This window comes from Perna viridis, chromosome 3 (genome assembly GCF_037379345.1).
Source record: "Perna viridis isolate PV_CMFRI_1.1 ecotype Kerala chromosome 3, ASM3737934v1, whole genome shotgun sequence".
NCBI classification, from domain to species: Eukaryota; Metazoa; Mollusca; class Bivalvia; order Mytilida; family Mytilidae; genus Perna; species Perna viridis.
In genome coordinates, this window is record NC_142447.1 from 19479789 (window position 1) to 19491314 (window position 11526).

Consider the following 11526-nt stretch of genomic DNA (forward strand, 5'->3'; position numbering starts at 1 on the left):
TGTCGGTGTTATGACGTTAACTATTCCTTTTCTAAATTCTTTATCGTCTCAATTAAACGGTTTTTAAAACAAAACCACTTTTTTAAACAGTATTTCAAGATTAATATTATCTTTCATTTCAATTTAAAAAATGTTAACTATAAATCTGTACATGTGAAAATATTTAATCCAGAAATATTTCATACCGGAATAGTTTCTTATGCCTACCCGATGTTGGTTTAACTATTACTTTAGGTGACTGGTTTACCAACTTTTACATACTGGTGACACATTTACTCAAGATTCGTTCTTTTGGCCGAAGTTTCAGTTTGTCTTTGTTCTACATTTCGACTTGTTGTGCAAGAATTTCGTCACCACTGTCTATTTTTAATCTCCAATAGCTATAAAAGGGGAAATTGACAACACTTATTGTGTCAGGTGGGAGGTGGAAGCCGAAGAGGTAAAAGGCTTCTTAGAACTTTAACCTTTGGTTTTGTATTGTTTTTCCCCCTTTGACGGCTTTGACAGCTTGCATTTGCCTTAGCCTCAGATTTCGGACAGTTTGGTGTGCTTTCAACGCCTTTTAGAAGTCAAAGGTCTAAAGCCATCGTGTTAGCTTTGGTTTCCACTCAGGAATACAAAACTTCAAAAGTGTCTGCAAAGACAACCAAAACCTTGCCAAGTTCTTCTTTTCATAGTATGCGCAAATCCTCTTCAGCTATTTGTCAGTTTTACAAAAGCTCAAGAGGTTGTAAATTTGGGACTAATTGTAAATTTGTGCACAGTTTTTCACCAGATATACCTGATTCAACAAGCAATGATGGATCATTAAGTAGCAGATTCATCAATTCTTCCATCACAGCAAATCAACAAAATTCTTCTCGCAGTCTGCAAATAAGGAACAAAGATGATTCAATAAGGAAAGCTACAGCTCCAAATAAAACTTCTAACACTTCTAAACTTTGCTACAATTTTATCAAGAATGGAAATTGTAGATTTGGCTCAGAGTGCAGGTTTTCTCATCAGAGAGAGGAACTTGATGACACTGATGGCGTGGGGTATTCTGCTTCAACTGGAGCAAGAAGTGAAAGACCTAAAACCAGGAATACTTTTTTAAAAGATAAACCAGATGTGAGATCTAGAAAAAGACCTAAACCAATTTGTCAATATTATCAGGCTGGGTCATGCAGAAAGGGAAATGAATGCAAGTTTCGACATGTTGGAAAGGCAGAAGAGTTCATTGGAGAATTAACTTTTGCACAACAGGATTCAAATTTTGAGAATCTAGTTGTAGAGAAGGCACAAGAGTTGACTATTGATGACAAACCAGCTGAAAATGCTGAAAAAGAAGCATCAGATAAAAGTAATAAAGTGAGGGTGGAAAGTACTAGTATTAAACACCAGGAAGCACTAAGGGATGAAGAACAAACAAAACTTAAGAGACAGAACAGGATACAAAGAAGACCTTTTATACCTGTGGGAAACTTCATTCAAGAGTTGAAAAGGGAAACTGCTACAGATGAAGAAATTTTGCATGAAAGATCTGTTGAAATTGAGCAATTGAAGAAGAGATTTACTACTGAAAAATTGACCGTTCTGCCAAAGGTCGACGATAAAGATGTGTTTCATCTAATCTTCTCTTCAAGTGATCCTGATTGGGTAAGTGCTGTGAGATATAACAATCTACATGTATGTACATGTAAATGTATATGGATACAAAAATGTACATACACATTAAACTTACATGTACATGTACATGTAGTACAAATTAACTACATATGGAACACTTAGCATATGTGTACCTATACAAATGTACCATATAGAGTCTTAGATATAGAGCTGTGTATCGTAAGAAATTTCAAGATATGATAAGTATAATGATGTCTAGAAGCAATGCATATTGCCATTACACAGACTGCACACAACCTTCTTTTTATCATTTTTTTTAGAAATCTAAACTACTTCCATGCATTTTATATTATTTAAATACTAAAGGGACAGTTACAATCACTTTTTTTAAAACTTGTCAATTTCAACAACTTCCGCCATATTGGCATTACTAAGAGCAGAAGACCCAGATCGGGAATAAATAATGAAAAAAGCTGCAATGTAGCTCCAGGATTGCAATTCTGGACTGATGATACAATACATGTATGCAAAATGTCCGTACTAACAGTCAGTATGATCGATTCACTGGTGAATCATTATACTTCATTTAGATACATGTATGAACATGCACATATACTGGTTAGAGCTATGTACATCTACATGTACATTTACATTAATTTCTGGTGTACTTATAAAATCTTAATACAGGTTTGAAAAGAATGATGAAATGGTTCAATAGTATTATAATATTTGTTTTCATTACCATTTTCAGCCCTATGATGTCAAGCTGTTTGAACTGGAGATTGTCTTTCCCAACAAATATCCTTTGCAGGTATGTGAAACATATATACATGCACATTAAACTGTAATTAGTAAAAAAAATATTTAAAATTGTAAATGGGAAACCTACATGTACACAAAAATGTACATGTATATGTACATACATGTTTACAAAATATTTTTAAATCCACATGTATATATTACTTCTGTTTAAATGTGAAAGCCAGATCCAGCCTTATATTGTACATGTAACTAACCAAAAGATTCAAATACATAAAAGTCATTGTACAATGTACATGTTCGACATATATACACATATATGTACTTGTGTAATATTCAGAAATGTACATGCATTAATAAAACAATATCTGTCTGGAAGGAATAATGTTGGGGTATACAATGTACATGTACACTTTGTAAAATTTTATTGTAATTCAGTATCTCACTATCTGTGCAGTTCTTTGATAAAATATGATTAAACTTGACTTTCAAAATATCTCAATGATTCTACAGGTACATGTGCATGAAATTTCTACAAGTAGACAGCTGTATGTATTTACATGTAGTAGGGGATGAAATTTGTCTGCTTCCCTACTTCGTTTGATATACATAAACTCTGCATTTAATGTCAGTATACATATTTGATCATACATGTTTACGTGTTGTGCATTTTGTCATTTTTATTTCACAAAACAAACTAGACAAGACTCTTAATCATTGCTTTACTCAAAATTTTAATTTACATTATAAAAAAACAGAGTTTCTGAATGATAACTACAAATACATGTATAAGCATATGAAATTATTTGATTGGATCATGGTAATGTCCAATATAAGGGCAAAGTTACATGTACAACACGTACCAATTTCCATAATTATGGAGGCCAACGCAACCTGACCTTCAGGATATTACAGGGTCAAGTTGAAGTTTTTGGGTGATTCTGCTCATTTCACCCAGGTTGGTGATCCCTGTTATTAGCTGTAGAATGAACTTTTTTTTTTCAAATTATGCAACACTATATGTATGTTGTTGTTGCTTATCCCTGCAAGTGTCATGTACAATGTACATGCATAGGTGATTTTCAATTGTGGAATGTTACCAAAAGTACAAAAATGTACACTTTGATCAGATGTGTTCAATTTTATTTTGTATGTAAACTTATTCTTGCATTTTCATACACTGTTCTTTGTTTAATACAATTAACAACCTTGTCATATTTATTTTTAGCCTTTAGATATCATTTTACCAGAAGAACAGAACTTGCCAGAGACAGTAAGAAGGTAAGATGGTGGATTGTTATAAAAATAAATTGATAAAGTAGGGCCATTCAAAGTCAATTTCTTGATTCTCAAGTCATTTTCATGAATATCGATGATGATAGGAGCCATTTCTTTGTACTATTTTATGACTGCCTAATGAATGATGAGGATACTTTTATGTTGTTCATGTCCAGAAGAAATAAGGAGAAAGATGATTATTGTTTTTATTTTATTGATAAGGTAATAAAATGTTGCACCTTCAAGAGAGATGAAGGAGGCCCAAAAACCAAGAAATTTTTTTAAGTTGGCCTAGTTTATAATATAGTTTTATCCACTACATTTATAACAAAAAAGAGGGTGCTTTTTTTTCTTTACAGGGGGTGTTCCATATCTAATTAAATCTACATGTACTTTAATTTTCTTTTAGATACGTGGAAGTATCAATTCAAGAATGGATAGAGGAAAAGATGAAGCAGGATGAAAAAAGAAGAGTTATTACAAAGGTTTTTAGGCCTTTCCTGAAATGGTTTGACAAAAACTTGGAGAATATTGTTACAGAAGGATTAAAACAGGTATATACAGATATAGTGTTCTCATTTTCAAAAATGGCTTTGTGTAGAAATGTACATGTATTTGTAAAAAGAGCTTATTTTGAAATGAATGCTTTCAACTGTAAAAAGTTGCAAAATATTCTAACATATACTTTTCCTTCAAAATTAAAGTTAAGGAATTTAAAGACAAAAGTGCAGTGAATTTTAAAAAGATATTGTTTATTTACATTATAGATAACAGAAGTTTGTTTATGAAAACAACTCAGAAATACAATGTTATGAAAGTATATACATTAATATATTACATATAACCACTAATTCACAATATAATTGTACACAATGTTACAATTTGCATTTCTTCTTTACCTAAATGTAGCTTCAGAGAGAACTCATGGCTAAGGCAGCTGGGATGGAATTTATTCCTGCAAGTCAGCTCAAGAAAGAGCAAGCTTCATCGATTTCAAATGAGGAAGTGAATGACAGCAAGGAGACAGACAGCAGTAGCGAGGGGGAGGAGCCAGAGTTTACAATCTATAGAAAAGATGATGCCAATGAAGAGGTTTATGTGGGTCCCATTGATAGTGCTAGTAGTGGGGAGGAATATGATTATGTAGAAGGTATTTATACTTCAAAATTTTTACTGGCATTTATACATGTTATAATAGCAGTTTCTTGTTGTTTTTATTGTTATACATGTATGTTTTATTAATTTATGGTGAAATAAGGGTATTTTAATGTGAAGAGAAAACAAAAACATTTTTTTTGATAATTGCTTTCTCATTTTTCAAGTTCTACCCCTTAAACCTTTAATGCTAGTCATTTTCAATAACCATTCCAACATATTATTGTCTGCTTCTGTCTATCTTCTGATTGTCATATGATTACTTAAAAATGCTTTGAAGGATTGAACAACTTTTTGTTAGAATGATAATTTCAATGTTAGACATTCTGTTTCTATTTTATTGAATCCAATATTTTTTTCCTTCAAGATAATGGGACTAAAAGCACCAAATAAACATGGTCAGATATATCACTTTCATAGTACACCTGTTTGGTAAATTTTGCCCTTATCCATGAATAGTATCCAATTCTGACTCTCTTTTTGCATTTTAATTTATAGATCAGGCTACAGAAAAGAGATTAGACGTCTCAGGAACAGAAGTCAGGGGAACTGAGATAAGATTGAGAAACCTCCAGCTTAGAGATGCAGCATCAACCCTGGTTGTTCATCAGATCAAACTAGTAATACAGTGTACACGATGCCACAATAGGATGGACATAAAAACTCCACCAGGGCAGATCAATGCTGTTTCCTGTCAGAAATGTAACCAGTCACAACTGGTCAATTTCAGACCAGTTATTGCTCACCAGTTCTCATCTGTGATTGGCTATTTAGATGTGGAAGGCTGTACTCCATTTGATCTTGTAATGATGGACTGTAACTTCAAGCTTGGTTGTATGAGATGCTCTAAAGAGACAAATGTAAAGGTATATTTGGAAGAATTAATGTTTTATTACATGTACATGTATACACTTGTATTGTAATGGACATACATGTATAATGGCATGCCACTGTCAATTTTCTGTTCTTGATAGGTCATGCGATGACTTAATAATATTTTCAGTACAATGTTTGTCTTCATGGTTGAAAGCTTCATTTTATGGATGGAGCATCAGTCTATATATGTAAAATGTAAGGCCAGAACTGTGAATGGCAACAAAATATTCTGACTGAATTGATGAAATGTGTTGACATGGATGTAGAAAATTGTGCAAGTGCAGACACGCTGTTTTGTCTTAAGTGTGACATAGAGCTCTGTCAATCATAGGCATGGCCTAAAATCATATTATTTTCCTTCATATCTGGAATAGATTGCAATAAAAAATGTTTAAAAAAATATAAAATTATGAGAATGTGCATTTTCAACTGAAAATTAAAATCTAATCCAGGTCCCTGATGCCAGTGTTTTCTTTTCACATTTGAAATAGTATTAGATGCAGAATCTTGTGACACAAAATGAAAAAAAAAATCATCGAGCTACAATATGGTTGATCTAACCTTTATTATGCCACTTTCATTATTCCATTAAAAATCTTGTGACTGCAGAATGTCTTGATACCATTTTAATTTCTGCTTTACAGGGTTTATCACCAGGACAGCTGCTTGATGTCTCATGCTTCTCTTGTTATCAAAAGATGAAGATTGCTGCTGATTCAACCCGCTTTTCAGAGATATCACCCTCCTTTGTTGATAAAGGTGCAGTTGAAAACAAATTTTATTGTAAATAGAGCTCATCCACATGTTTGTACGAGCTTAAGTGAGCATGTCAAAATTGAAATTTTACCATAGAGAGTGATAAAGTTAAATCAAGACTTTGCTGAAGGGTTATCAGTTTCCCTCATGAGATCTGTAGATAATTCAGAAAATAAAATGGTGGGAAACCTGTCATAAAAATGTAATCCCTTGCTTAGAAATGGGGGAACATATGTTTTCTTATTCTTAAAATTGTTAAGTAAAAACTAAATTTTAATACTTGCATGTAATCTTCTTTTTCTAGGAGATGCAGTTAATGTCCCAGTCATGAAAATCAAGAAGATTCCTAAAGACCCAAGAATCATGTTGGGAAGTCCTCTGCCAGATGACGGAACATGTAAACACTACAGGAAAAGCTTCCGTTGGTTTAGGTAAAATATTTTGTTGTGGGAAGTGGTGAAAAGGGAGATAACTATGCAATTTGGGTGATTATAGGAAAAAAAATTTCATGCTTTTATAATCTCCTCAATTATGAAGCATTGTAGTGACATAACCTTCAAACCATCCTTTCTTAATCCAAGACATGCCTTGAAAAAAAAAAAAACAAGAATCAACATTTTTGCCTTGATTCTGACCTATAAAAACTTGATCTATATCTATTTGAATAGTCATACATGTATGTTGTGGTATTAGTTTATCCTTTAATTGCCCTATTTTGTTTTTGGACTAAAGAATTTTCCAGCATTTAGATATTTCTATCAAATGAAGCAGGCTGGTTTTTAACTTTTGTTTATATTTTTGGTTTGTTAAATATGGAGAGATTAGTGAATAGTTATACATGTATGCTAGTCAACAATTTATGGTTAGAAAATTCATCTTCAAAGGTATTGAATTAAGGAAATTCATATAAATTTAAACTGATGCACTTGTCTTTCTTGTAGATTTCCATGTTGTGGAAAATGTTACCCATGTGATGTGTGTCATGACGAAAAGGAAGACCATGAAATGGTGATGGCAAACAGAATGATTTGTGGACACTGCTGCAAGGAACAGGTAAATATATTATTTTGGAAACACAAGAATCATTTTGTGGACTAGATCTCTTAATTTTTTTTATCCCACTTTTTGTAGAAGCTGAATTTTCTAGGAGTCTTTTCATAGTAAATATTTGCAGTGTAAATGTTGTTTGACTTGCTTGATGTAAATGATTTAAGATGAAAATATAAAACAGACAAAGAAGAAAACACTAAATTTTGCTAAATAATGGATTTTTTCAAGGTACAGACCCTTGAGCATTGAATTATAATTTTTTTAATTTTTTATCTCGTAGACAATAATTGATAGCAAAATTATTTCTGATTCATGTGTTCATCATGTAAAGCAAATACAAAGGAAAGAAATATATGTCCATATAAGAATCATGGAAAAAAGGGATTGGTGATTCTGTGAAAGTACTTTAACTCGTGGATACCAATTTTTGTGGATTAGGGAAGATACACAAGTTTGTGGATTCTTGAATTCATGGTTTTGAGGTTTTCAGTGTACACACCAATGGAAATCTCCTTTTCATTGGGAACCAAATTACATGGTTTGGCCTACCCACGAAAACCACAAAAATTAGTACCCAACAAACACTAGTACTTGCACAGTAAATCAAATTTTTGGGTCAAATTTTCTAACCTTCCTTAAATGTTTCAGAAAGTTGCCATTCTGATAAGAACTGTACATAAGTTTTGAGAAAGTAATGACACAATTTTATTATATAGATAGTAGTGATTTACTGAATGTTCCCAGTGTAATTTTTTTTGATAATTCACACTGTGAAATAAATTTGGTAATTTTACTCTCACGCTTTCTCCTGCCAAAACGTCACAACACGAATATCAATCTGCTGTTCACAAAACTTTAAATTTTATGTTGAAAATAACAATGAATAATGGAAGAAATCTATATAATAAATAGGATAATCAATTTGGTATCATGAATAACCAAAATATGATCACTCATGGCAAGAATGCATTAAGATTAAATTGTGTGCAGAACAAATTCCACATACTCGTTAAATCTAGGCGTTCTTCGACACTCATGATCATATTTTGGTTATTTACTCCTTCCAATTAATTATCCTATTAATAATTCTACATTTTCTTTATATGTGAACTTTTAGTATAGCTTCACTTTTTGTTCTGTACAGCCATTTGCATTAGAAAAGCCATGCAAAGGATGCCATCAGCTGATGACAAAAAGTCGCTCTTCACATTGGGAAGGTGGAAAAGGTTGTAGAGACAAAACAAAGATGAGCAAGTATGTAAACATTTTACTGTGAAAGTATTTAAAATTTATGGGCGTCTATGTATATGTTGATGCAAAAATTGTATTAGTTTCTGGGGTTTTAGTATTGAAGATTTTGACATTTTCGTCAAATTTGTCAATAGGATCTTTTTTTAGTTTTAAATATTTTATTTTGGTTGCTTAATCATGTAAACCATCAGTATTTGCATTACATTTGTGTAAATAATAATACTCAAAGTATCATTTATGTGTAGTTTGTGTAGTTAAGATGTTGTTGCCCATATTATGTCTTCAAAGATTTTATTATGATACTGTGAACTTGGAAATATTCATTACATCTTTTATTTTTGTGGTCAATCTTCTTTGCAAAGTTTTAACTTGCAATCATTCCTCTCAAATCATATTTTAATGTTCTTTGGTGAAAATATTCAAGACAGCTGCAAGTAAAACTACCCAGAAAATATCAAGGTTCACAATATAATTACAGATTCCATAATGAGTGAATGTTTGAATAATGCAATATGACACCTCAAATTATTTAATTTCAACATTATAACAAACAAGCAAGTTATAAAGGAAAACAGTGGATGAAATGAGCGCAACACAACTTTAGACCAATCAGATTTTCTCAATAGTGACATTGGCGAATTTCTCATATCACAAGTTCATATCCCATTTTCCCATGATCAGTGATGTTGTAATATTGCAAAATATCTAGTCATCCATAAAGTAGATAAAACAACGAAATAATAGAGATTAAGTGTCAGTTTCTGTAAGAATCCTTCAGTGGGTGAAACATGGTAGAAAAAAACACACCATTTTGAAAGTATAATTTGCCTATTTGCATCATCAGACTCAAGGAAAAAGGGTAAGATTTTACATATCCCTTTGGGAAATTGAATTATAATTTCATTGAAGTGCATGGGAAATGAAAATTTCAAAGGGCAGGTAACTTTGTCAAAGACCTCATTTTTCTAACATCTTATTTCAAAATTTCCAAGCAAATCCAATGATGCAGAAATCAAATAATGGCCTTTTCAAATACAGAAAACATGCATGAGTGAAATTGTATTTTCAGATCAGTGGGGTTTTGATATGCATGTTTCTGATTTTTCCTATTTTGCCTGATTCTTACAAAAACTTGTGCTTTTTGTCTTGTTTATTGATTCAAAGCTGTCTTCTTATTTTAACCAAAACTATACCTTAAAGTTTTTCAGGTTGATTCAAACTAACAATGATATACTTCATTTCAGAGATGATGCTAAGAAATATGTGAACACCAACAAGACAGTATCAAGAAAACAGCAAGCAAAGACAAAACCAGCCAAGAAAAAAGCAGCTATCAATAAGTGACCTTAAAGACAAACCAGAAATAAATTTAGCTCGTTAATATCATGAATAAAAAAAATCATTTATGATTACAGTACATGTATAACTTTTATACAATTAGGCCATTTTAATCGTATTCTTGGTTATCAGAAAAATTGGCATGAAAATCAATGAGAAAGGGATTTAAAAATGTTTAAACTTAAACAAGCGATGAGGGTGCTATTTATACGTTTCAAAATGAAGGATTTACTTCAGCCCTTTTTAAATGGGTATGGCAATAAAAATGTATTAAAAATGAGACACCTTTCAAAACATTTTTTGGAGGGCCTGAGAACAACAAAAAATTTTAACTTTATGATAATTGATTTGGATGTATTACATAACATAACATTTATATATAACTAATTTACCCCAGTTATTCAAAGAAATAACTTGTTTTAAAGTTTTACCACCCAAATGTATCTGTTAATATGCAATCCTCCAATAATAACTTGATATATTTTATGTATAAAAATATTGATAGATATGGGTTTTGAAGAAGTTGTATTTAATCAGATTGTTTGAAAAATTTTTATTTTTGTATTTACTAAATTATAATAAAAATATTGTTGCTTTATTTCTTTCTTTTTATAAGACTTTAGTTGATAAACCTCTTGTTAATTCCAGATGAATACTGTGAAGTTACTGGTACTGATATTCATAAATACATGTACCAATTTTTTTTTTTAGTTATATATTGGTATCATCTTGTCAGTGTCATCATAGTTGTTGTCTTCATTTAACTTTAGTTTATTTACAAAATCTTGAGTAAAACTTGTCCCATCTTTTTGAAATTTTAAAACATTGTTCCTATGGACATGGTGGAGGGCCCTATAGATTTTGGAAATGTTTGCCCTACCCAATGAATCTTTTATAATAGTATAACAAGGTGCCATACAACCAAAGGAAGACTGGGATTGATTTTTGAGGTTTAAGACTTGAATCTTGTAGGAATTAGGAGCCAAAAAGGGGAGTGAAGTGTATTTTCCTTATGTTTATATGTCTGTATAATAACTTGAGTCTAAGTGAATGCAGGTCATATAAATTTTACTATAAGATACCATACTACAAACAGAAGACTGGGATTGATTTTTGGAGTTGTGACTTGAGCTTAGTAAGAATAAGGGGCCAGAAAAGTTTTTTTTTCTGATATCTGGATAACTTGCGTGAAAGGGAATGGATCACATTAAAATTGTGCTAGAATACCCTAAGAAACATTCATACCAAGTTTGGTTCTAATTGGTTCTAAGTAGTGTCAGAGGAAAAGATTTTTGAAAGACAACTTTAAAAATAGCGAAAAAACATTAAAAAAGGACAGTAACTCCAACATGGCTAAACAGATTAAAACATAATTTGACCACAGAGAGGTCTCATCATGCTGAGCATTTTAATGCTTTATGTCAGTATTTGGCTAAACAGAACAATTTTTGAGAA

The 11526-nt window shown here is 31.6% G+C and overlaps 1 protein-coding gene across 1 annotated transcript; it reads left to right on the plus strand.

Annotated features, from left to right (window-relative positions):
* The first annotated feature begins 316 nt into the window (after positions 1-316).
* On the plus strand, positions 317-10669 carry LOC148621346 (uncharacterized). The gene is made up of 11 exons (XM_088575544.1): positions 317-1638; positions 2360-2419; positions 3596-3648; positions 4055-4199; positions 4555-4795; positions 5299-5666; positions 6321-6435; positions 6737-6863; positions 7374-7485; positions 8627-8736; positions 9978-10669. The coding sequence occupies exons 1-11, from the start codon at positions 679-681 to the stop codon at positions 10075-10077; spliced, it is 2391 nt and encodes a 796-aa protein (XP_088431670.1). The 5' UTR covers positions 317-678; the 3' UTR covers positions 10078-10669.
* The last annotated feature ends 857 nt before the right edge of the window (positions 10670-11526 follow it).